Source organism: Equus przewalskii, chromosome 6 (genome assembly GCF_037783145.1).
Source record: "Equus przewalskii isolate Varuska chromosome 6, EquPr2, whole genome shotgun sequence".
NCBI classification, from domain to species: Eukaryota; Metazoa; Chordata; class Mammalia; order Perissodactyla; family Equidae; genus Equus; species Equus przewalskii.
This window is the reverse complement of record NC_091836.1, coordinates 45,595,149-45,619,064: the sequence shown is the minus strand read 5'-3', so window position 1 is coordinate 45,619,064 and position 23,916 is coordinate 45,595,149. Positions and strand designations below refer to the sequence as shown.

The 23,916-nt window shown below is 59.7% G+C and overlaps 2 protein-coding genes across 17 annotated transcripts in view; one reads left to right on the top strand and one right to left on the bottom strand.

Moving 5' to 3' along the window:
* The window catches only part of BRME1 (break repair meiotic recombinase recruitment factor 1), a 16,881-nt gene extending 7,426 nt beyond the window's left edge, over positions 1 to 9,455 (bottom strand). The window contains exons 1-6 of one of the 11 annotated variants that reach the window (XM_070623562.1): positions 9,053 to 9,455; positions 8,606 to 8,667; positions 8,300 to 8,351; positions 4,951 to 5,128; positions 1,958 to 2,039; positions 1,641 to 1,745 (exon numbers count right to left, since the gene is read on the bottom strand). In XM_070623562.1, the coding sequence (XP_070479663.1) occupies positions 1,641 to 1,745; positions 1,958 to 2,039; positions 4,951 to 5,128; positions 8,300 to 8,330 (396 nt within the window). In that variant the 5' untranslated portion in view covers positions 8,331 to 8,351; positions 8,606 to 8,667; positions 9,053 to 9,455. Of the gene's footprint in view, positions 1 to 1,640; positions 1,746 to 1,957; positions 2,040 to 4,950; positions 5,132 to 8,299; positions 8,352 to 8,440; positions 8,968 to 9,052 lie in introns of those variants that run through there. The other 10 variants (XM_070623561.1, XM_070623555.1, XM_070623557.1 and 7 more) reach the window with 10 other exon arrangements.
* CC2D1A (coiled-coil and C2 domain containing 1A) lies at positions 9,231 to 23,916 on the top strand. Of its 6 annotated transcripts, none has more exons than XM_070623552.1 (29): positions 9,231 to 9,364; positions 10,784 to 10,919; positions 12,474 to 12,586; positions 12,681 to 12,746; positions 12,983 to 13,117; positions 13,207 to 13,441; positions 16,028 to 16,152; positions 16,467 to 16,539; positions 16,702 to 16,773; positions 16,864 to 16,994; positions 17,068 to 17,140; positions 17,813 to 17,946; positions 18,314 to 18,425; positions 18,505 to 18,677; positions 19,340 to 19,462; positions 19,542 to 19,600; positions 19,669 to 19,785; positions 20,879 to 20,952; positions 21,038 to 21,096; positions 21,217 to 21,268; positions 21,370 to 21,469; positions 21,548 to 21,638; positions 21,920 to 22,017; positions 22,140 to 22,204; positions 22,776 to 22,839; positions 22,939 to 23,065; positions 23,157 to 23,233; positions 23,322 to 23,369; positions 23,441 to 23,916. In XM_070623552.1, exons 1-28 carry the CDS (start codon positions 9,305 to 9,307, stop codon positions 23,359 to 23,361), a joined length of 2,784 nt encoding a protein of 927 aa, XP_070479653.1. In that variant the 5' UTR covers positions 9,231 to 9,304; the 3' UTR covers positions 23,362 to 23,369; positions 23,441 to 23,916. The 6 variants fall into 6 exon arrangements, with proteins under 6 accessions (XP_070479653.1, XP_070479651.1, XP_070479650.1 ...); XM_070623550.1 differs by having other exon boundaries at positions 21,920 to 22,057; positions 22,143 to 22,204; XM_070623549.1 differs by having other exon boundaries at positions 21,920 to 22,057.

The following is a 23,916-nucleotide window of genomic DNA, read 5'->3' as shown; positions in this document are numbered from 1 at the left end:
TTTTGTAACTTTCTATGAGTCTCTATTTCAAGATGCAAAGTTAAGAGAGAGAGGGAGTAGGGGGGAATGAAATGCCCCTGATGGAGGTGGGGGTGACGGGAGCAGGCTGGGGGAGAGGAGGATTCTGGCTGGGACGCAGATTGAATGCCATCCCTTAGGCAGATGGCACCTCGATCCTTCCAGTGGCGCAGACCTCCCCACTTGGAACTCACTGCAGCCAGATCTCCCTGACTCTAGGCACGTGCACCTGACATTTCCACCCAGCGTGTCCTTGTCATCTCCAACCTTACGCGGCCAGCACCAGCTCCTGCGCTCCCTACCTCAGTGAACGGCAACTCCATACTTCAAGCTATTCGCGCCGTAAACCCTGGAGTCCACCTGCGCCTCCCGGCCTCTCACGCCCACACCGTCAGCCCTCCCTTCAAAGCGGACTGTGAACCATCAACTCAGCACGCAGCGACTGGGGACCACGCGCGAGGGTGCCCTCCAGACAGCGCGGCTCCCTCGCTTCTCTGGGACAGTTGTCAGCACTAGTGGGACGCCTCCTCCAGTTAGCTCTCTACACCCAGCAGGGCCACCCTCTCCAGGAGGAGGTCTGCACAGCAAGTGTCTGGCCAGCGAAGGTCACAGCGGGTCAACGCGCCTCAGTGAAGCCACTGGCGACCAGCCTGCGAGTCACACACTGCCTGTCCTGCCTCGACGGAGAAGACACTGCCCCCTTTTCCTAAACGTTTTGTGAGCGCATCGTAGATTCACATGCAGCTGGAAGGAATCACGGGGAAAGATGCCCTGGGCCCTTCACCCACGTCCCCACTGGCAACATCTTCATAACTCGCGTACAACACCATGACCAGGATGCTGACATCAAAGTCACCGGCCTTCTTTGGCTCTCCGGGCGGACTTGGACTCATTCACGTGTGGCACTAACTCTGTACACGTCTCTCACCAGCGGAGGCTGTGTGTCTGCCACAACAGCTGAGATCCTGGGACGCTCGCCCCGAGGACCCCAGTGCTGCCCTTCGCGGCCACGCTCGCCCTCACTGCTGGCTCCACACCTGGCGGCCACGAGTCGCCCCCCGTCTCGATAACTGTGCCATTTCAGTAACGTCCCATGAATGGAACCCTGAAGTCTGTAACCTTCTGGGACTGGCTTTTCTCACCCCTAGCAAAGCCCTGCAGATGCGCCCCAGCGGCTGCGTGCCTCACCAGTTTGTCCCTTATCTGCTGCTGCTTTGGGCTCCATGGCGGGCATGGACCACGGTTTGTTCTACTGGTCACCTGCTCAGGGATATCTGGGCTGTCCCCAGTTTGGGGTGATTCCAAACACAGCTGCTGGGAATGCCCACCACTCACGTTTTTAGGGGCATGTGCGACCCCCTGAGCTCACGGTGGACAGGACAAGAGCATGCTGTACGGCCCCCACCGCCGACTCACACAGCAGGGCTGGGGGCCCAGGGCTGGCGGGCGGGCGGCCTTCCTGAGTCTCCCTGCTCTCGCGCGGCCCAGGCAGGGGCTCTGGCCTTGGCCCTTCTGCAGGCCCAGCTGTCCCGAGCGCTTCTTGCAGGCCAAGCTCCGCTGCCAAGCCGGGGCCAAGAGGCCATGCACCCACGGGCTCCGCCTGGCCCATCGTAAGGCCTTACCGAGCCACAGGCCCCGCTGCCAAGGTCCTCTTCCCTCATGGCGGCTTGTCTCCTAACTGTCCTCCTGGGCTTTGCAAACTGAGGGACGAACCTCCCAACTGAGTTCTGTGAACCAGAAACAAGAACAAAGCAGCAATAAGGACAAGGGAGGAGTGAGAGCCCCAGAGAGCCAGACATGAAAGCTGGGCCCCTGCCCGGCAGCCCCGCACACACTCACGGTCCCCTGCCCTGAGCAGCTGTTGACCCTGAACAGGGACAAGAACTCCGGCTTCGGGAGGGAAGCTCTTCTGTGCAAACACAACTACGAGTAGGCTCACCTGGGAAGGGGGAAAGGGAGCTGGCTCCTCGTCGGGTTGCCCCAGGAGCCTGGAGGGAGCTCCGGCCTCCTCTTCAGGGGAGCTGGTGGAGAAAGACAAAACGGAGGAAGTTCTGAATCCTGCGCCTCAAAGACAGACAGAGAAGGAATCCAAAGACAGAGTTGTGACAGAGGCCCCTCTAGGAGAGCCTGGAGCCCCTGCCGAGGGGGTGGGGAGGGTGCAGCCCCCACAATGCTGGCCCCCAGGAAGGGTGCGGAGGCCCACATCCAGGGCTGCACTGCCGCCCTGGCAGCACTTCCGTCCTCATCACCCAGGAGCGCTCCAGCGGGAGGAAGAGGACAGTCATCTGGACTGACGCTCCAGCCCCCAACGCTGCAAAGGCTAGAGGGAAGCCGTGGATACGAGAAACATGGTGTCTAACGAACGGCTGGGGCTGGCCTCTTGGCCGAGTGGTTAAGTTTGCACACTCTGCTACGGCGTCCCAGGGTTTCCCTGGTTTGGATCCTGGGCAAGGACATGGCACTGCTCACTGGGCCACGTTGAGGCGGCATCCCACATGGCACACCTAGAAGGACCCACAACTGGAATATACAACTATGTACTGGGGGACTTTGGGGAGAAAAAGCAGAAAAAAGAAAAAAAAGAAGATTGGCAACAGTTGTTAGCTCAGGTGCCAATCTTTAAAAAAAAAAAAAAGAATGGCTGCATTCACACCTGCCAAAACGTGGAAGCCACTAAGACGTCCTTCAGCAGGGGAATGGATCAATAAACTGTGGTCCACCCCGGCAGTAGGACAGGATCCAGCGAGGAAAAGGAATGGGTGCTCGAGCCAGGAAGGAAGACGGAGGAAGCGAAACGCACGTTCCTACATGAAAGAAGCCAAGCCGAGAAGGCGACGCACTGTAGGCCACTACTAGGCGACATTCTGGAAAAGGCAAAACTATGGGGATGGTGTGAAGATGAGCGGGTGCAGGGGTGGGAAGGGAGAGACAAACGGGCGAGGACTCTGAGCGCGTGAAATACTCTGGATGGTGTTATAACGGTGGACACGCATCATTACACATTTGTGCAAACCCACAGAACGGACACCACCAAGGGGGAGCCCTCACGTCAGCTCCGGCCTCTGCGGGATCAGGATGTGTCCGTGTGGGTTCATCCTTGGTAACAAACGTGTCATTCTGGTGAGTGAGGATGACAGTGGAGGCCGAGCATGTGTGGGGCACAGGGGGATACAGGAAATCTTGTACCTTCCTCTCAATTTTATTGTAAACCTAAAACTGCTCTAAAAAAATAAACGGCTCTTTAAAAAAAAAACAACTGGTGAGACTTATGGCTATATCTAAATAAATGTGGATGTGTATATTGTAAAAAAAGATCAAAATCTGGAACTGAAACTTTCATGATTTCAACTTTGGAAGTGGAGAAGGAAGAAGCGTGAAGACGCGCCGATGGGCTCGAGCTGTGCCAGGGCGTGTTCCAGAGACAGATCAGTTTAGATCCTGAGAGCGACAGTCTGCTCCACAATTTCTAATTGCGACAGGTTGTTTGGGCGGCTCCTGGAAAATTTCATTTCTCAACATGCATTTGTTAAGCTGATTTGCTTTATGTTGTTTTTTTTCTGTTATATTTCTGTGCATGTGATCCTTCTTAATACAGTGTTTAAAAAACAACAAGGCCCGGCCCGGTGGCGCAGCGGTTAAGTTCACATGTTCCGCTTCTCGGCAGCCCGGGGTTCGCCAGTTCAGATCCCAGGTGCGGACATGGCACCGCTTGTCAAGCCATGCTGTGGCAGGCGTCCCACATATAAAGTAGAGGAAGATGGGCACGAATGTTAGCTCAGGGCCAGTCTTCCTCAGCAAAAAAGAGGAGGATTGGCAGCAGATGTTAGCTCAGGGCTAATCTTCCTCAAGAAAAAAAACAAAACAACAGAACAAAAGAGGGTGGGAACCCATTCCAGTGGAGTCTGACTCTTCTTGTGGACTAGGTGGGCTGTGGCCGAGATCACACCGGCCCTGTGGGCGTCTCCAGGGGCACAGCAACCCTGTCATGTCTGTTTGGAGAATGGCTCAGATGTGACACATGGCCCTCTCGTCACATCACACACACTGCAGGGCCATCCTCAGTCCTGAGACTGCAATGATCTGAGATCAGACATGCACCCACTCCCAAAGAAAACAGTTCTGTCAGCTGGACGACATGCCTCAGCTTTACTCAGAAAATCTGTAGCCCCAGCCGTGACGCTGGCAGGGGCCGCTCTTCTCCCAAGTCCCGCTCACCCTTCCTAGTCCCCTAGAGATACACGTGGCTTAACCCTGTCGGCAGACCAAACTGCTCTCCAGGTCTTTCTTTTTTCCCACTGTGCTTACTGACATATTTCCTGAAAAAATGAGGGAACCGGGAAACCACACTGGTTAAGAGCACAGGAGCCAGACACTGCCAGCTCAGACACAGCCTCGCGCCAGCTCAGTGGCCTTGGCAAGTCACCTGCTCTCGAAGCCTCAGGATCCTTACCAGTCAATGGGCATAAGAACTGACTTCACAGCCGCGGATCAAGTGAGCTGCTGTGTGAAGGGCTTGTCGTTAGCTCGCTGCCTGGCCCACAGTCATCGCTCTTTCTCTCTACCGGTTCTGGTTTCACAGACCCACACCTCCCTCGGGCCCTTCTTGATTAAGAAGGAATGCGGGATAAATACGGATTTGACCAGCAGACAGGACACAGAGTTGCATTCTGTAACTAAGTGACCTTGGAAGATGGAAGGTTTTCCTAGCCTGTGGTTAAAATATCAAGCTTTCTCACCAGAGAAGAGAGCCCCAGGAAGAAAGCAGCGAGAAGCTTGATCATGAGAGCCCCAGGAAGAAAGGTGCAAGGGCCCTGAGCCCCAAGGGAGGCACAGCAAGGGACGAGCCATGGCGGTCCCTCCCCTTCGCGTCCTATCTACTGGCTGCTGTGCTGTGCTGTCCGTGGGGTTGCTGGAAAGTTCTGAGCCACCTACCTGGAGGCCGACTGTTCTGGTTCCTCCCGGCTCTGCTCTGCAGAGGGAGCCCGTCCAGGGCTGCCTTCCAACTCTTCAGGGTGAGGCACGTGGCCCACCTGGGAACTCCGGGGGGCCCCGGCAGAGTCTCCTAGCCTCGGGTTCTTTGGGGGTCTCGGAGTATGGATTCCTTCTCCTCCTGCTTAGAGACAGTGGGGGATGAACGGGTGAGGTACCACGGCTGACAACCCAACGCGGCAGGACCCCTGCTCCAACGCTCGCCTGGAGAGCCAGCTCGGGCTGGAACCTCGTCCAGGAGGTGGTACGTGGGAGCTTACGAGGCCATTTACCTGCGGCCTGGCCACGGCTGAGGCTGACCCCCAAGGTGGCCTGGCCTGGCTCCCAGCCATGTGAGATACCCTGGCCCAGCGACGTTCTCTCTGGGGAAGTGGCGGGAGGCGTGTGCTGGCTCCTGCAGGTCTCAGCCAAACATCCCTGCAGAGGGGCCACCCTGACTCCTCTCGAGAGCACCCCCATGCAGGCCCATGCTCTCTTCTCTTCACTTCACAGCTTTCCTGTGAGCACCCCGTGTCCTGGGTCATTTTCTGGCTCTCCCGCTACGACCTGCTGCACACGGGGAGGGGCCTCGTCTGTAGGTTCCAGGCTCCCACAGGAGCATCTAGCCCATCTCTCCCGGGAGACGCAGATGGGACTGAGCTATGGACCCTCTAGTTTTCCGTGATATCCGCAGAGCATCCACCCTGGGAGAACTGGGACCCCAGAGGCAGAGTGCCATGGAGGCGATGTCTCAGGCACCTCCTGGTCCCTTGCATGTCTGCGCTACCTTCCCCATCACCGAGAGCAATTTAGAGCCTAAAGGCGCTTATTAACACCTGTTTGTTGAATGAAGGAAACTGCCTTACACAGAACCTGCCCACGGTGCCTGGCTTGTCAGATCTGCCTGCGTTCAACCCAACATAGTCACCGATTCAATAAACAAACGCGAGTCCCATGCCAGACAGGGTCCTGAGAACCTGGCTGTGCTGGGATAAAACTCCGAGGGAGGGTCCTACTGTCGCGCTCATTTTATAGATCAGAAAGCCAAGGCACGCGGAGGCCAAGGAGTCTGGAATGGGACCCAGGCAGTCCAACTCGAGCCTGCACACTCAAGTGTACCCGAGCATTTATTGAGCACCTACTGTGTACTGTGCTTCTCAATACAAAAAGACAAGCCAGACCAAGGCCTGCCCCTCCTGGGGTTCAGCAGGTAGACCCCTTCCAACCTCAGCCCTTACACACTTTGAAGTGAACTCATCGAAGGGCCCCTCCTCCTACACCGAGTGCCAGGGACCTCCTCAGCGCTGCCTTGGCTGTGGCACTCCACCAGGCTGCACACAGCGCCCTTCCCATAATCTCCTCTAGTCGCAGCGATACGGCTCGTGAGCGCCACACAGAACTTCACTCCGCCGCAGTGTACGTGAGCAGCTCTCTCCGGGAGCAGCCTTGTTCTCTCTCCCCAACGAGACCTTGAGGGGGCTGGGGGCAGGAGCCGAGTCTGCTGCACCCCGATCTCATGATCGTGCTGGCCCCGAGCGAGGCTCCCACGAACGTTTGTTTTGTACACAAACACCCTCCCACCTTGTGGTTTGCCAAAAAAGGCAAACCAGAGCAGCTTTGTTTACTGGGTTTCCTAAGATGCCCCAACGCTAGCGCGCTTTGCTCATCCAATGAACACGTGTGCCAGATAAAAAGCACCAACATCAACAGAAGTGAAGGGCTTCCCATTTCCTTCCTGTGATCTGTCCCCACAGGACTCATTTAAGAGAAATGAAGGCTGACCCTTGTGTTCCACAGCAAAGGCCAAAGACGCCTCTTTCACCACCTGCCAGAATCATCTTCCTCTCTCCCCACCCCCGCCAGGACACACAGAAACTGCTGTCTCGGGCCAGCCCGGGGGGCCCCTGAGCCAGGGGGTCCCTGCCAAGAGAGGCCCCGATGACCTGCTGTGGGTGGGCCTGGCTGTCCCCAGCTTCCCCCTCTGAGGTCAGAGAAACTCCTGTGCCTCCAAGCAGCCTGCTGCTCATCTCTGCACAAAATATTTTCCCTCCGTGGGTAATTTATTTTCTATCCCACATCTTGGGAAAAAAAAGGAGTGCTACTCACTAAGTGCCCTAAGCATGCAGTAAGGAAGTCATCTCTAAACTTTCGAGAAGCTGAGGTTATCTTAGATGCTAATAAGGAAATGGAACCATGCTATGTAATGTTAGGTGTTTTCTTCTGGAAGGAGGAAATTCTATACATATGTTGACAAGTGAGGGAAATCTGATCCACCAGGAAGTGGGAACGGAGGGTGCAGCACAGGACGTGCAAGGATGCGATTTCCCGATAAAAACACGGATCGTGCACACGCAGAGGAGGCTCCACCGTGGCAGTGTGCTGAGGGTTGCTTCCTGGCCTTGGACGCCATCCCATTCAGCTGATTGCTCTCCTGGGCCAGACCTCAGCGTTGGGGGAATGGGGGAAGGAGAGACAGAACTCAACTATTTTTTGCAACTTGTCTGTAAGCCCCAAATTATTCCAAAATGAAAAGTTTTTGTAAAAGCCTGGAAGGGCAATCGTGACAGCAGCACACGTGGGTGTCCCCCATGGGGTCTGTTCTCAGCACTTCACAAACACGAGCCCACACGTGAGCTCGGGGGCCCGGTTCTCAACCTCGGCACCGAGGGCACTTGGGGCTGGATCATGCCGTGTCATGGGAGACAGGGCCATCCTGTGTGCAGTAGGATTTCGAGCAGCACGGCCCTGACCCATTAAAGCACAGTGCCACCCCCCACGCCAACTGTGCAAACCAAATACGTCTCTAGACGCTGCCGAATTCCTCCCCCACCAGGCTGAGAATCACTGAAGGAAAGGGGAGGTACTCTTATTACCCCGTATTTACAGACGGAGGAAACTGAGACCCAGAGCGAGCCATCTGTGGCACGCAGAGAGCAGGAGAGCTGGGATGAAGCCCGGTTTCGGTTCAAAAGTGAAGCACTTAGCCACACACCAGGTGGCCTTGCAGCCCATCCAGCCCTACTCGGAGGTCGTCTTCGAATGGGCCCTCAGCGAGGGGCACCACACCCCGAAGCCTGCACCCCGCCCCCCCCCCCACCAGCTGTGAGACCCCCCGGGGCTGGAGGAAGCTCCACGAAGCTTTCACTTTTCCCTGTGTGCACGTCTTCGTAATTTAGACTTTCCTCAGCGGCGCATATTAGGGCACTGCTTTTCTCTAAAAGAACCTAGTATGGTCACCCAGCCCTTCTGCCAGGACGGGTCTGCCCTGCAAGCAGAGGCACAATGACCAGGGTCCACCTGAATGTCCGGGTACCTGAGGTCCGCAGCTTCCTCCTCTTGGTCATTGTCTCCCTCCCTTGAGAAACCTGGAAACAACCACCAAGCACCGTGGTTACACTCAGTCCCGGCCCCGGGGACTGACCCTGCCTCACGGAGGGCACACGCCTGTCCCCACCTGGCCATTCGGGGTCATTGGGGACTCCAGAGGGGCCGCGTGGGGCCCTTCGGGGTCATCCGGGACTCCAGAGGGGCCGCCTGGGACACTTCAAGGGGGGGGTCCTTCCGGCCACCCGGGCCTGGGAGGGCCGGAGTCCCTTGGGCCCGCCAGGCCCACACCGACCTGGGCTGGAGGAGGCGTCCGGTGTCGCTGTCCTGTGGCGAACTAGGCAGGTCGGCCTGGGTCTGCTGGGGAAAGTCGGTTAAATTAAATTTTCTGCATTAATTTTTTGGAGAGAACACAAATTGGCCCTCACAGGGCGGAAGGGCCAGCGCTGCGGCCCCGACTTCTGGTGACCAGGCCCACACTAACCCCACCCCAAACCCCAAAAAGTGAGGACCGCCCAGACCAAGCCCCAGACGTGAGACCGCAGCCCGTAGGTGGCCCTGGGACGCCGCCACCCCTGTCCCCCGCGTGCGCTCCGCCTCTTTCCCGCGCACTGCGAGGCTCCGCCGCGCGCATGCGCGAAGCCAGCCCCGCCCCTCACTCTTGCACACGCTCCGCCTATTTCCCGCGCAACCTGTGGCACCGCCCGCCGCCCCGCAACGCGCATGCGCATTCGCGCACTACCTGCCGGGAGTTGTAGTTTCAGTGCGGCGGGCCCGGCAGTCCAGTGGCCGAGCTCTGGTGCCGAGGCGCCCAAAGGCCGAAGTGGAAGTGGGGCGGCGACCCCGGGGGGCGACGGAGCGGGGTCGCTGGGCGCCAGGCGCCAACAAGGGACGCGGGGTTCAAGAAGGGCGCGTGCGCGGCGATAGGCCCCGGGGGAGGAGGCAGGGCAAGGCCAGGCGAGGGGGCGGGTGGTCCGGGCGTCCAGCCTGGAAGATGCACAAGAGGAAGGGACCCCCGGCACCCCCGGGCCGAGGCGCCGCCGCCGCCCGCCAGGTGAGTCTGTACCCCACCTACCCCGCACCCCCGGCCCCGCCGGAGGAACTCTCTCACCTCCGTCACAGGTTCAGCGGCGGGCCCCACCCCCAGGGGAACCCGATCTCCAACCCCAGGTGAGCCCCGGTCCCCGCCCCCCAGATGAGGTGAACCCTCCAGAGTGCGGCCTACTGGCCACGGTTCCCCAGCTTCTGGCGCGCCACCCCGGGCTCAGGGCCACCTGTTGCCGCAGCAGCTCCACTCGGGGAGGGGAAGGCCTCGGACCTGGGGTAGGAAGGCCAGTTACTGCTCCCCGGGCCCAGCGCCCTTCCAACCCTCGCATCAGCCGGTGGCCAGGTCAGACTCTTTTGATCCCCATTGTACGGACGAGGACACTGAGGCCCAGAGTAGTGAAGACACCTGCCAAGGTCACAGGGATTAACAGCTTGGCCAGAGCTAAGTGCAGATCCAGAAGCACCGCCATGAGCCCAGAGGACTGTGCCTGGGCCCCTTCTCCGTCCCCCATCTCCTCTGCCTCAGTTGTGGGGAGAGTTTTATTTTTCTTGACTCTGATGGAAGGAGCCCAGGCTGTGGTTTCGTGCCCAGGTCTTACAGTCCGCCCGACCTGAAGTTCCCTTTTGGCTTCTGCGCATTGGACACCTGGCTGCACAGCTGTCAGCCTCAGTTTCCTCTTCTGTAAAATGGAGGCCCTAAGATTCCCTATGTCACAGACAGTTGTGAGAATTCACTGAGATCGTTTGTGGAAAGTGCTGGAACATAGCACTCAATAAGTTTTATCATTTATGGAAAGTGCTAGAACACAGCAGTCAATAAGTGTTATCGTCATCATTATTACTGTTAGATGGAACTTTCCTTAATTGCCAGGCTTTGGCCATCTTTGACCCTCAGAAGGGCGATTTTGTACAGTTCAACCTAACATTATCAGGTCATGATTGCTGATCAGCCAGGATGAACAGACAGGTCTGTTACACAGCAAAGACCCCACTTTCAACTTCTACATGTTGTCAGGGTTCTGTTTGTTCCCGATGCCTCCACCCCTCCTGCATGACTCCCTCTGCTGAAGATGCTGGAAGGAAAAGCCCGGGTGTGCGGAGCGGCTTTGCTCTGGGATGGGGTGTGAGGCCTGCTGTGCCCGCTGACCTTGGGCAGCAGCACATCAGGACTGTGGGCTCAGAGCAGCACGCTGGGTCCCTCCACCTGCCCTTTGCCCCATGTAGATCTGTGCCAGAGGGCCTGGCCCGTCTTGAGACACCTGTGGCATTCTGGGCCTGTTCCTGCCTCCTGGTACTCCCCAGGAAATGGCTTTTCCCGGGAACCCTGGATTCTCTTCCTCCTGAGGGGACTCCAGGTCGATCATGACTGCCTCTGGGCGGGTGGGATGCGTCCCGAGGTCTGACTGGACCCCCGCTGCTCCCGCAGCTGGGCCTGCTGGTTGACCTCTCCCCTGATGGCCTGCTGGTCCCCGAGGACGGAGTTAATGACGAGGAGCTGGAGGCTGAGTTCTTGGCCCTGGTAGGGGGCCAGCCGCAAGCTCTGGAGAAGCTCAAAGGCAGAGGTGAGACTCAACGCCCCTGAAGATCTGAGCTTTGGTGTGGGCTGGGCTCAGAGCTGGGCACCGGGGAGACGGAGCGGGGCCCTGTCCTCCAGAACCCCCAGTCTGGGGAAGAGGTTAAGCGATCAACTCTGGACCCAGAGGGAGGGTTCGAATCCCAGCTCTGCCACTTACTGGTTGTGTCACCGGATGAGTCCCAGTACCTGTGTGGGCTTCGGTTTCCCCACCTGTAAGATGGGAATCATACCACTCCTACATCACAGGAGTCAACCTCCTGGTGTTCATAAAGCCTTTCACACAGGGCCCAGCTGGTCCTCCAGCTTGCTGTCCCGTGCTCAGCGCTGGGACAGGGCACAGAGTGATGGGAGAGGATGGGTTCCCGGAGGAGGCACCCACCATGGGGAGGGCCAGGTGGAGAGTTGGGGAGGGGTCACAGCACGTGCAAAGGCCCCAGGGGAGATGGCAGGGCCAGTGGACTCTGCAGTGGCCGAGTGGGGCTGGAGCTCAGAGGGTAAACGGAGTCTTTACACTTTTTAGCTAATACAGTCAATCATCATTATTTGTGAATTCCGTATTTGTGAATTTACCTACTAGCTACAGTTTCTTTGGAACACCAAAATCACTTTTTGTGGGACTTTTACAGTCATTCACAGGCGTGTACTGAGCCACAGAAAGATAATCTCCCAACGCCATCCCCAGGCGAGGCAGAGCTCTGTCTTATCTCATCGCGTTTTGTAAGCAAGCGTCCTTTTCTCAGTCTGTTTAGTGCCGCATTTTTCTCATTTTGGTGCTTTTTGTTGGTGATTTTGCTCTTCAAAATGGCCCTGAAACATAGTGCTGAGTGCTGTCTCGTGTCCCTCAGCACAAGAAGGCTCTGACGTCCCCTGTGGAGAAATTCCATGTGGGGTGAGCTTCATTCAGGCATGAGTGACGGGGCCGTCAGCCTTGAGTTCACTGTTAACACTCAGCAAATGTAGGAAATAAGGTGTCTTTCCTTAGAAACACGCATAAAACAGGGTCTTGTATTGACCGGTTGGTGAACATACTGTGACCAGAGGCTCACAGAAACCTAACCCCGTATTTCCTCCAGGAGCCATGGTTCAGCATCCGCTAATTCGGTGTTTGCGACAACTTTATATGCCATAACGACCCTGAATAACAAGAAGATCTCAAATAACAAAGTGCTGACCATGTGCTGTTCCAGGAGCTTCATTTACCTTTAGTCCCCAAGTCTCCTAGTGAGGGAGAAACTGTTGTTTACCCCATGGAACAGAGCGGGAGATTGAGGCCCAGGGAGGACGTGACTTGCTTGGGGTCCGCGGTGGGAAGGCTGCAGTCAGGCTCGGCTCAGGCTTGACGAGGAGGAGGTGGGCGGGCAAGGCCGGCAGGGACCAGATCACACATGTGGCCCGAGGGCAGCAGGGTGCCATGCACGGCCAGGGAGGCACCTGCCACCCCGCTCCCCGATACCCTGTTCTTGGGGGCTGTGGGTGATGGGGACCGGAGGCCAGGGACTCTTGAAGGATGCTGGTCCAGCTGGGCCTCCCCTGCTGCCAGGTCCCCTGCCCATGGAGGCCATTGAGAAGATGGCCAGCCTGTGCATGAGAGACCCGGATGAGGAGGAGGAGGGCACGGACGAGGAGGACGTGGAGGCTGATGACGACCTGCTGGTGAGCGCCCTGGGTCGGGTGGGGGGCCCCCTCCTGTGGCTGTCCTGTCCTGCGGGTCCTCACCCCCAGGCCCCCACCCACTGTGTGTCCCTAGGCGGAACTGGATGAGGTCCTCGGGGAGGAGCAGAAGGCTCTGGAGCCACGCCCTCCCGTGGTCCAGGTAAGTGCCACTGGCCCTGCTCCCTATAGCCTGGGGTCCAGGCCCTCCCCTGCCCCTCGCAGCCGTGTGACCTTGGGCAGGGACAGGACAGCTGCACTGGGAACAGGGACGTGATTTCTGCCCCACTGGGGTGGGGGCAGCTGGCCCAGGGCCAACGTGCCCGGTGCGCAGTAGGCTCTCAACCGAGCGAACTCTCAGGGTCACCACCCCAACCGTGCGCCTGGCCCCTTCCACAGCCGAAGACCGTGGCCCCGGGCCCAGGCGTGGAGGCCACCTTGCAGGAGAGGCTGGCCCTCTACCAGACAGCGATCGAAAGCGCTCGGCAAGCTGGAGACGGTGCCAAGGTGCGGCGCTACGACCGGGGCCTGAAGGTGAGCGGCCAGACAGGAGGGTGGGGACCCAGCCACCGCCCTGCACCTGGTCTGCGTTCCTCTGAAACCACGTTCACACCCCCTCCCAGACTCTGGAGAGCCTGCTGGCCTCTGTCCGCAAGGGCAACGCCGTCGACGAAGCGGACATCCCGCCGCCCGTGGCCGTGGGGAGGGGCCCAGCCGCCATGCCCAGCCATACCCCTGCTCCCGCCCCACCGGGCCCTCCCGCCCCACCAGCCCCGGAGCCCAGGGTGTTCGTGGAAGGTCCTCCGCTCACTGCCCCCACGTCATCTCTGGGCTTGGCTAAGCCCCAGTCGCCCTCAGGTAGGCCAGGGGCAGGGCCGGGCTGACGTGGAATGGGGATACTCAGCGGCAGGCCCCTCTGGGGGCGCAGGCACTCATTGGGTATTTTTCACACCCCTCTCCTTCAAGGTCCTCCTGCCCCTGGAGTTCATTAATACCTTCCAAGGGCACATGGGCGCACAGAGAGGTTTTTTTGTGTATGGTGTTGGTAAAATATACATAACCTACTCTTTGCAATTTTAACCATTTTTCAGTGTGTAATCGAGTGGCATTTAGCACTTCGCAATGTTGTGCAACCATTGCCTCTGTCATTTCCAAAACTTTCTCATCGCCATAAGCAGAAACTTTCCCCATTGACCAGTGGCTCCCCGCGACCCCTCCCTGGCCCCTGTGGCCTCGAGTCTACCTTCTGTGTCCGTGGGTTTGCCTGTCCCAGCATCCCAGTAAGTAGACCCAGGCAGAGTCCGTCCTTCCTTGCCTGGCTTCTTTCACGTGGCCTAACGTCGCAGCATGTGTCAGCGCTCCGTGCCCTTTTAAGGACATTCCCAGACTTGGAGTTTTGAGTGAATGATTCCCAAGCCCTTGACTTGTCTGTCTTCTCTCCTAAAACTTGCGTCTGCTCGTCGCAAGAGGTTTCTGTTGCCAACCTCTCCCTTCCCACTTGCCCTCCTCCCACTGTAGGAAGGAGCCCCCATCCCAGCTTCCAGAAGATGAGCACGGGCCTCTGCCCCGGGGCACACGCTGCCCTGGTGGGAACCAGGGAAACATCCTACATGCCGGCCTGGGGCGGAGAAAGTGGGCCCTGGCTTTCTGAACCCTCCACAGCCAGGCTGGTCTGTAAACCGTGGTTTTTGGCAAAGTTCAAAGAGGACTATTGGAGATTGTCACCTGAAATTCTCAGTTGAAATCACCACAAATGTTTCCCAGGGGTTTTAGGGCCTAGCGTGGCAGGGGCCCAGGGGAGTCCTGGGAGCGGTGGGCCCAGCCCCGACTGTGGGCCAGAAGCGCCCTGCCGGTCAGATCTTACTCCTGGCCTACAAAAACAGTGGATCACAAAGGTCACGGTGTTTAGGCTTTGCTCAGTCACGTGCTCATAGCAATTGGGACAATAATTCAACCTGGAAGAAAACTTTGTTGTGACAGGAAACAAAACCAATTAACTGCCAAGGCGTCTGGCTTCCACCTGCAGATGCCTTCTCAGGCGGGGCCGCCCGAGCTGAAAGCCCGGGTCCTGCCATCAGTCTGAGAAGCGCTGCGCGCTGCTCTCCAGGGCTGTCTAGGGCTCATGGACACTGGGCAGTGTACTGTTTTCCTTTGCCTTTTTATACCAACAGTTGTTCCTGTCGCTTTGAGCCGCGAGCGCCTGCCCCTGAAAGCGTCAAGCTTGTGATTCGAAGCTGCCTAACGTGCTGTTGCAATGGTAGCTTCATCCTCTGTTCCCAGCTTTCCGCCATGCTGCGTGGATGCATTTTGGTTGCACAAGTGTACAATAGGGTGGTCCAACAAAAACTCTCACGTACCCACATGTATCGTGTTAGGATGCAGTTCTAGAGGGATATGGATGTAAACAAAAGAAGACATGAAACTTCTGGCTGCTCAAAGTGAGGCCCAGGATAGATTTAAAGAGTAAATGTTGGTATATGCTCCAAAGAATGGAAAGCAGGGACCTGGAGAGAGATCTGTACACTCGTGTCCACACCAGCATCGTTCACAATAGCCAGAACACGGAGCAACCCAGTGTCCATCGCTGGACCAATGGGTCAACACCGTGTGGTCCGTCTATACAATAGAATGTTATTCAGGCTTAAAAAGGACATTCTGTCACATGCAACAACGTGGCTGAGACTTGAGAACATTATGCTCAGTGAAATAAGATGGTCACAAAAGGACAAAAGCTGTATGATGCCACTTAGGGCAGGTCCCTGGAGGAGTGAGATGCATAGAGACAGGAAGTGGACGGTGAGGCCAGGGGCTGGGGGACGGGGTGGGGAGTTGTTTCGTGGGGACAGAGTTTCAGTTCTGGAAGATGAAAAGAGTTCTGGAGATGGACGATGGGGATGGTTGCACGACAGTGAGAATGTGCTTAATGCCACTGAACTGGACACTTAAAAAAGATGAAAATGGTGGGTTTTATGTTATGTGTATTTTACCACAATTTTAAAAAATGAAAGTGAATATTGGTGACTTTCAAATCACCACAGGAGTTGAGATACGTTAAATTTTAAAGAGCAGCGTGATGGTGTTCTTTTTCAAATGTCAATATTTGCAAGACGTTGGGAATGACAAGCTTGGCCACTTTTTAAACATAAGATGAAAAGTTTTGGATGTCAACTTAAAAGTGTGTCAGGGGACATAAGGTTTTTCAAAATTCTCTTGGGGGCAAAACAGTAGTGGCTCAGGAGCCTGCCAGACCTGGGGCTGAGTCCCCACTGTGCCGTCTTCAAGCTGTGTGACCTCGGGGAGGCAGCATCCTCTCTCTGAGCCTCAATTCTCACGTCTGTAAAATGGGCCCAAGATCAGTCTTTGTTGAGAGAATAAAGTAACAATGGTGTGTGCGGAGAACTCAGCTAAGCCCTGGCTGCATCCTGTTCACCGTTCCCCTTGCAGGTTCCTGCAGCCCTGGCCCCCTGGCCCCGCTGCAGAGCCGCCAGCGCGAGTACAAGCTGGCGGCCCTCCACGCCAAACAGCAGGGAGATAACGCAGCTGCCACCAGGCTCTTCCGCGTGGCCAAGGTGCGTCCAGACAGGCGGACAGAGCTGGACGGGCAGTACAGGACGCTTCTGACATTTCGTGGTGGCAAAGAACTTGGCCTCCGGAGTCAGACAGGCCTGGATCTGGATCCCGGCTTGTCACTTCCTAGGTGTACTTTGCTGCCTCCTGAAGCCTCAGTTTACCCCCTCTGTGAAATGGGCGTCAGTGTGAGAAGAGGCTTCGGCACCATGGTGCAAAGGCAGGGACAGAGCTGGGAGTCTGTGTTGTGTGGCGGGGCGTGGCGGCTCCTGGCCCCCAGCTGCAGCCTCCTCTCTGATCTGCTTCCTTCTCCCAGAGCTTTGACGCCATCCTGGAGGCGCTGAGCCGGGGGGAGCCTGTGGACCTGTCCCACCTACCCCCTCCACCTGGTGAGGACCCCATCCTGCCCGCCCCGTAGGACTGCTGCAGGCTTACACCCAGTTCCTTCTAATGCTGCTCCCCGTTGGGCGCGCCTGGGAACTCTCTCAGGTCGGACCAACCTGGGGCGGCCACAAGTAAGCACCTCATTGGATGGAACTTTCTGCCCCCAGACCAGCTGCCCCCAGACCCACCGTCCCTGCCACCGCAGCCTCCAGCTCCCGCCATGGTGCCCTCCACACCAGGTAGGCTCCTGGGACCCTCTGGGGTGGCAGGCTGGGGCCAGACAGTCTCCCGTTCCCTAGACTCTTAACCCTGCCCCCCGTCCGGCCCAGAGGGTCCCGCAGCCCCGCGGACTCTCCTGGAGGCGCTGGAGCAGCGGATGGAACGGTACCGTGCGGCCGCAGCGCAGGCCAAGGCCAAAGGCGACGAGCGGAAGGCTCGCATGCACGAGCGCATCGTCAAGGTGAGTCGGGGCCAGGCAGGCGCACGGCCTTGGAGATGCTGCCCGGCAGCCCTCACACTCCTGTCCCCCGCAGCAATACCAAGATGCCATCCGAGCCCACAAAGCTGGCCGGGCTGTGGATGTGGCCGAGCTCCCCGTGCCCCCAGGTAGGCCGCGCCCCTGCCCCCACTCCTCCAGCCTCTGAGCCTTGCAGGGGCTCTTCCTCTGCCTGTGCAGGCTCAGGGAGCTGATCGACACATGTGGGGACTCCGCAAGCTTGCTAGACAGTTGGTAGCTTGCAATCGGTCACGATGGGAGTGTTGACACCATGGAAATGAGCAAACTCTAAGAATCAGGTTCATTTGGAGAGCCGGGTCCCCACCTGTCACTGTCTGATTCTGTTTTCTTGGTGTTGGGCTCACTCCTCCCCAGTCAGCAGCTCTCAGCCTTACAGACACTGACTCAGCCTCCCGTCAGTCCCCCGGTGGGTGGAGGCCTCCTCTGGGTTCTCAGAGCTGCCTGTGTCCCCCATGAGTGCAATTACCTCTCTGCACCTCGGTCCCCTGGGCATCCCTCCAGGCCAGGACCAGCCCTGTGCCAGAACCCCCATCCCGCAGCACTTACCTGCGGGAATCTGGTTGAGGCCTCGGGTCAGGCGAGAGGAGCCACACGGCAGGAGGGAGGTGGAAGGCACTGGGGTCTGCGCGTAACCCAGAGCAGCTCCTTCCTGAATGCGGAGGAGCCTCAAAGGCCCCAGGCTGCTTAGAAGGAGGAACCCACGGCTCCACCATCATGGCTTGGGTCTCCCCTTCCTGACCCGGCCCTGACCGGCCGCCCAGGCTTTCCCCCCATCCAGGGCCTGGAGGCCACTGAGCCCACCCAGCAGAGCCTGGTGGGGGTCCTGGAGACTGCCATGAAGCTGGCCAACCAGGACGAAGGCCCGGAGGATGAAGAGGATGAGGTGCCTAAGAAGGTGTGAGGGGCTGGGGCCTTGGGGAGTAGCAGGGCCTGGCAGCCCATCAAAGCCCTCACGGTCCCGGCCAAGAGCCGGACAGAACTGGCCTCACACCTGGACTGCCACGTCCTGGCTGTGTGGCCATGGACAAGTCCTCATGCTCCCTGAGCCTCAGTCTCCTCGTCTGTGGAGTGGGCGTGGTGATAGTAATAGTCCTCACCTCCCCGGGCCGGTGTGAAGGTTTGGCCAGAGCAGGACTGCGCGTGTGCTCAGCGCTGAGCAGAGACTCAGGGCCCCTGTTGTTGGTGTTGGGCCCGGGCCCTTTGGGGAGTGGACTTGTCGCGGGCACTGGGAAAGCTCTGACTTCCTCTCCATCCCTCAGCAGCCCAACAGCCCTCCGGCCCCCACGGCCCAGCCCAAGGCCCCCGCTCCAAGGGCACCCCAGTCAGGATCCACCTCAGCAGGCAAAGCAGCCCCCAAGGGCACATCCACCAGAGGTAGGTGTGCCCTCCCCTCCCGGCTGCCCGTGGCTGGCCATGGGCTGGGCAGCGCCTACAGATGCCCCTGTGTCCACAGCCCAGCAGCAGCTGGCCTTCCTGGAGGGCCGCAAGAAGCAGCTGCTGCAGGCCGCACTGCGGGCCAAGCAGAAGAACGATGTGGAGGGCGCCAAGATGCACCTGCGCCAGGCCAAGGGGCTGGAGCCCATGCTGGAGGCCTCGCGCAATGGGCTGCCTGTGGATATCGCCAAGGTGAATGCTCCTGGCCTGCTGGACCTGTCCAGGCACCTGCCCGACCGACTCCAGCTGCTTGGCAGCCACGTGACTCAGAGTGTGTTAGGCAGAGTCCAGGTTCAGTAACCAATAGGCCCCAGGGCAGTGGCTGAAACAAGACAGACTCACTGTGGTCTGGGGCCCAGGTGCCTCCCATCTGGTTGCCCTGTGCACCCAAAGAGATCGTCCTTGTGGTCCAAGTGGACCGCTGCTCTGTCAGCATCCAGCCCGTGGGAAAGGGTGAGAGAGAGAAAGGACAGGGCAAGCAGTTCCCTTTAAAGGGAGTGTCATGGAGCTGCCATCGCTTCTCCTTGCCTCCCATTGCCCAGAACTGAGTCACATGGCCACACCTAGCTGCAAGGGAGGCTGGGACATGTAGTTTCTTGCTGAGCTGCTGCCTGCCCAGCCAGAAGTCCATCGCTAGGGAATAGGGGGTTGGGGTCAGGTTTTGGGGGAGACAGCAGATTCTGCCTCTATGGGCAGGACCATGCACCTCTCTCTGAGCCTCGCTTTTCTCCTTGGAGGGGAAGAAAGAGCAGGGCAGGGGCCAGAGCGGTGGTCAGGAGGGTGGACGTTTCTGCAGAGCCCTGGCTGGGCCCCTCCCCATGAGCCCGTCCTCCCCACGAGCCCGTCCTCCCCAGGTGCCGCCGGCCCCCGTCAACAAGGATGACTTCACCCTGGTCCAGCGGCCGGGCCCGGGTCTGTCCCAGGAGTGCATCCGGCGCTACGGGGAACTCACCAGGCTCATTCGGCAGCAGCACGAGGTGAGGGGGGCCCTGGCCCAGGCACAGGCCTCCCCTGGTCATGGCCCCCGACCCTCCCCACACTGTCTCTGCTCCCCAGATGTGCCTGAACCACTCGAACCAGTTCACCCACCTGGGCAACATCGCTGAAACCAGCAAGTAAGCACCCCTGCCCCCACCCTGCCTGCCCTGGGGACCCGGGGCCTGAGCAGGCCCTCTCGCTGCAGATTTGAGAAGCTGGCGGAAGACTGTAAGCGGAGCATGGAGACTCTGAAGCAGGCCTTCGCCCGGGGGCTCCCCACACCCCCTGCCCGCTTCGAGCAGAGAACCTTCAGTGTCATCAAGTAAGGCCCTGACCCCCAAACAACCCCCGCCCAGATGCCCCTGTGGAGAGGGGTTTGCCCTCCCGAGAAGCTGGCAGACGACTTGCCGCTAGAAGAGAGTTTGGGTGGGTGGTGGGAGCACAGCACGTGCAAGGGTCCTGAGGCAGAAGGATGGCTATGGGGTATTGGTAGTGACACATTTGAGGATGGCGGTGATCTAGGGAGTGCAGAGATGTGACTTGTCCCAGGGGCCTGAGCAAGCCCGCCTGGTGGTGGTTGTTGGTCCTGCTCCAGTCCAGTCTTCCCACACCCCAGGGAATTGGGGTCATCTTTCCCATTTATGGATGAGGGTGCGTGCAGCCACTAGGATAACCACCTCGGATAACCTACACCCCTTACCCTGGCTCCCTCGTGTCTGTACAGTCTGGCTCCTGTCACCTCATCTCTGCCCACTGTCCCCACTTTGCTCACCTTCTGCCACACAGGCCTCTTTTCAGTCCCTCTGACACGCTAACCGACAGGCAGCCTCTCCCCTGGCTGTTGCCTCTGCGCAGACCCTCGTCCCCAGGTTTCCATGGAGCAGCTCCTTCTTGACACCCGGAGTCCCCTGTGATGTCACCTCCTCTGAGAGGCCCTCCCCGACCCACTGTCTAAGCAGCCCCGCTGAGCACACTCTGCTCACGCCACCTGGGCCCAGGGATGGGTGTCTCTCTCGCTGCCCTCCCTGGCAGTGAGCACGCCGGCCAGCACAGAGCAGGGGGCTTCAGAAACATTGTCAAATGAGGAGAAGGCCCCAGAGCAGCTGGGCACTGGCTGGGGAAGGGGAGGGGGCTCCAGAAATACCGGGCAGTGAAGGGAGGGTTCCCCAGAAGCAGCGCCACTGGCTGGTGCAAAGTCAGTACCGAATAAATGTGTGCAGACTGAAGAAAGGCCCCACCGGTGAGCCACGGGCAGAACTGGCCAGAGCACTCCAGTCTGTCCGGTTCTGAAACTGTAGCCCGGGGGCTGGAACGCCCCCGAAGGCCCGCGTGGCTCTGTCCCCCACCCCCGCCGAGGGAGAAGGGCTGGCAGGCAGTGAGGCTGAGGCGCCTGTCTCCCGCCTGCCCTCCCGAAGGCTCTTCCCTGACCTCAGCAGCAACGACATGCTTCTGTTCATCGTCAAGGGCATTGGCTTGCCCACGCCCCCAGGTGAGGGCGCGGGGGGGTGCTCAGGGCCATGGGGACCACCTCTCTGCCCGGCTCGGAGCCTCGTCTGACCCTCCTCTGCCCGCAGGGCTGTCCCCTGGTGACCTGGATGTCTTCGTTCGGTTCGACTTCCCCTATCCCAACGTGGTAGGTGGAGAGCCGAGGGGGGACGGGCGTGAGCCCCCTCAGGCCTGGGGTGGGGCGTCGGGCAGGGCTCCAGGGCCAGCGCCCAGCCCCTGAGCCTTCCTGCCTCCTGTCTGGTCACAGGAGGAAGCTCAGAAAGACAAGACCAGTGTGATCAAGAACACGGACTCCCCCGGTGAGCCGAGCCTCGGGTGGCGGCTCCCCCGCCCCTGCGGAAGGAGCAGGGGCCATGCCTAACCCCAACCCCTTCCTCCCGCCGTCCCGCTTCCCAAGCAGAGTTCAAGGAGCAGTTCAAGCTCTGCATCCACCGAGGCCACCGTGGCTTCCGCAGGGCCATCCAGACCAAGGGCATCAAGTTCGAAGTGGTCCACAAGGGGTGAGCTGGGGCTGTGGGCACTGCGGGGGCTCCCGGGGGCCAGGCGCTGCCGGGGCCAACCATCCCTCACGCACACAGGGGGCTGTTCAAGACCGACCGGGTCCTGGGCACAGCCCAGCTGAAGCTGGAGGCCCTGGAGACAGCGTGCGAGGTCCGGGAGCTCCTGGAGGTGAGGGGGAGGCTCACCCAGACGCCACGGTGTGCCACCCCACTCGGTGATGTCACCCAGATGCTCCCGCAGGCCACAGCCTCCCAGAGTCTCCTCTGCTGACCCAGACCCTCCCCTGGCGTGCCAGGGCTCCCCACCCCCAGCCCTCCCTACTCCCAGCACCCTGCTCCATCCTCGCCACCAGCTGTCTGAGCCATACCCAGGGCTCAGATTTTGGGAATTGCCCTGGTTCTGCCTGTCCCCAGCCCTGGACCCTCCCAACAGCCTCCTCTCCCACCCAGGTCCTGGACGGTCGCCGGCCCACAGGGGGCCGGCTGGAGGTGATGGTCCGGATTCGGGAGCCACTGACGGCCCAGCAGTTGGAGACCACAACCGAGAGGTGGCTGGTCATTGACCCCGTGCCGGCAGCTATGCCCCCCGTGAGGCTCCTAGACAGTGTGGCGGCCCCGGGAGGGAGGCTGGGTCAGGGCTGAGACTCAAGGCTCCTGCTTTCCTCTGAAGCAGGTTGCTGGGTCCAAAGGGAAGGCTCCCCCCGGACCTGCCCCCACGAGGGAGCCAGGGAACAGGTAGGTGGCTGGGCCAGGCCATCTGGAGAGAGCCCCCCTCTTTCTGTCTCAGCCCCTCCTGGACACTTTCCCATCAGGCACAAATTGGAGCATGTCCCTCCCTGCTTCAGAACCTTTCCTGGCTCCCCTTCTCCTGGAGGATCTAGTTTAAACTTCTTAGCTTGATCTTTAAGACCTTTTGTGATCTGATCACTGTCAGTATATTCAGCTTTTTGTCTCCGCACTTCTTCCTGTTGGTTCATGGTTACACCTAGTTTGCACTGGCCTCTGGGCTTCTTTCTATTACCAGGCCCTGAGCATCCCTACCCCCACACTTGCTTCCTGCTCCTCTGCCCAACTCTGTCTGCTTTCGGTCCCTTCTTGGCTGTGGCCTCCTCCAGGAAGCCCTCCCTGACCAACTGGCCTCCCAGTTGCCTGGGTGTGCAGCCATCATCCCCACTAGGCTGTGGGCTCAGCAAACTGGGGTGGGCCTGCCTTGTCTCCTGCTGTTCCCCAGTGCCCGGAGTGACTTGAATTAATGAAGTCGGGCGTGGGGATCCCTGCGGCCCCTCATCCCTCCCCTACCCCATAGATCAGCCCGGCCCCTGCATAGCCTCAGTGTACTGGCCTTCGACCAAGAGCGGCTGGAGCGGAAGGTGGGTGCTTGGGCCAGTCGTCTGTCCCCCTTGAGTGGGGTGGGACTAGGGGGTCTGTGGGCCCAGGCAGGGCCCTCACAGCCCCTCTGCCTCCCCCAGATCCTGGCCCTCAGGCAGGCACGGCGGCCAGTGCCCCCGGAGGTGGCCCAGCAGTACCAGGACATCATGCAACGCAGCCAGTGGCAGAGGACGCAGCTGGAGCAGGGGGGCCCGGGCATGCGGCGAGGTAGGGCTCCTGGCAGGCCCTCAGGGGAGGGGGGTCTGGCCCCCGGGCCTTCTGACCCCTGCTTACCCTCCTCCCCCCCCCTCCCCCACAGAGTATGTGGCCCAGCTGGAGCGGCAGCTGCAGTTTTACACGGAGGCCGCCCGGCGCCTGGGCAGCGACGGCAGCCGAGTGAGCCGGGCGAGGGGCGGGTGAGGGCTGGGAGGGCTTTTGGGGGCCGGGCCGCGCGGGCTGCCCACTGACCGCCCATTGCCCCCAGGAGGCTGCAAAGGAGGCACTGTACCGACGGAACCTGGTAGAGGGCGAGGTGAGCAGTGTGGGTGTCAAGGGTGGGGGTGGCTGTGGCCATGGCCCCTGACCCCAGCGCCTCTCCCCCAGCTGCAGCGGCTCCGCAGGTGAGGGGCTGACGGGGTGGGCAGCCCAGGCCCTGGCACCAGAGGAGCTGACGCGGCCGCAGACCAGACTAGCAGACAATCAGCGGACGGTCGGCTCCAAGTGGACATATTCCCCGTGGGGCCCACCCAGCCAGAGCTGCCCTGTCGGGGGCGTCGGGTCGGTGCCCACCAGCCAGCCCATGCCCCTCGCCCAGGCCTGGCTGGTCAGGCCCCGGAGAGTCCCGTTTGCACAGCCTGGGGGCGTCTGGCTCCTGGCCTCCATGGAGGTGGGGGAGGCTCGGACCAACCCTGAGGCCCCCGCAAGCACTTTACGTCCTGTCACTCCCAGCCTCAGCCCTGGAGCCCACCCACACCCCAAAGAAGCCACTGAGGCCAGCCAGAGCCTGCCAGCTCCCAGGGGTGCCCTGGCCCAGCTGGCCCAGGGCTGACAGGGGGAATAAACACCCAGGGCCACACCCA

Excerpts from the sequence above, each read along its gene's own strand:
- CC2D1A (XM_070623553.1), top strand. The coding sequence starts at position 9,305 with ATGCACAAGAGGAAGGGACCCCCGGCACCCCCGGGCCGAGGCGCCGCC. Across the intron at positions 20,953-21,037 it reads TGGCTTGCCCACGCCCCCAG|GGCTGTCCCCTGGTGACCTG; the intron begins GTGAGGGCGCGG and ends CTCTGCCCGCAG. Across the intron at positions 23,370-23,440 it reads GGAACCTGGTAGAGGGCGAG|CTGCAGCGGCTCCGCAGGTG; the intron begins GTGAGCAGTGTG and ends CCTCTCCCCCAG.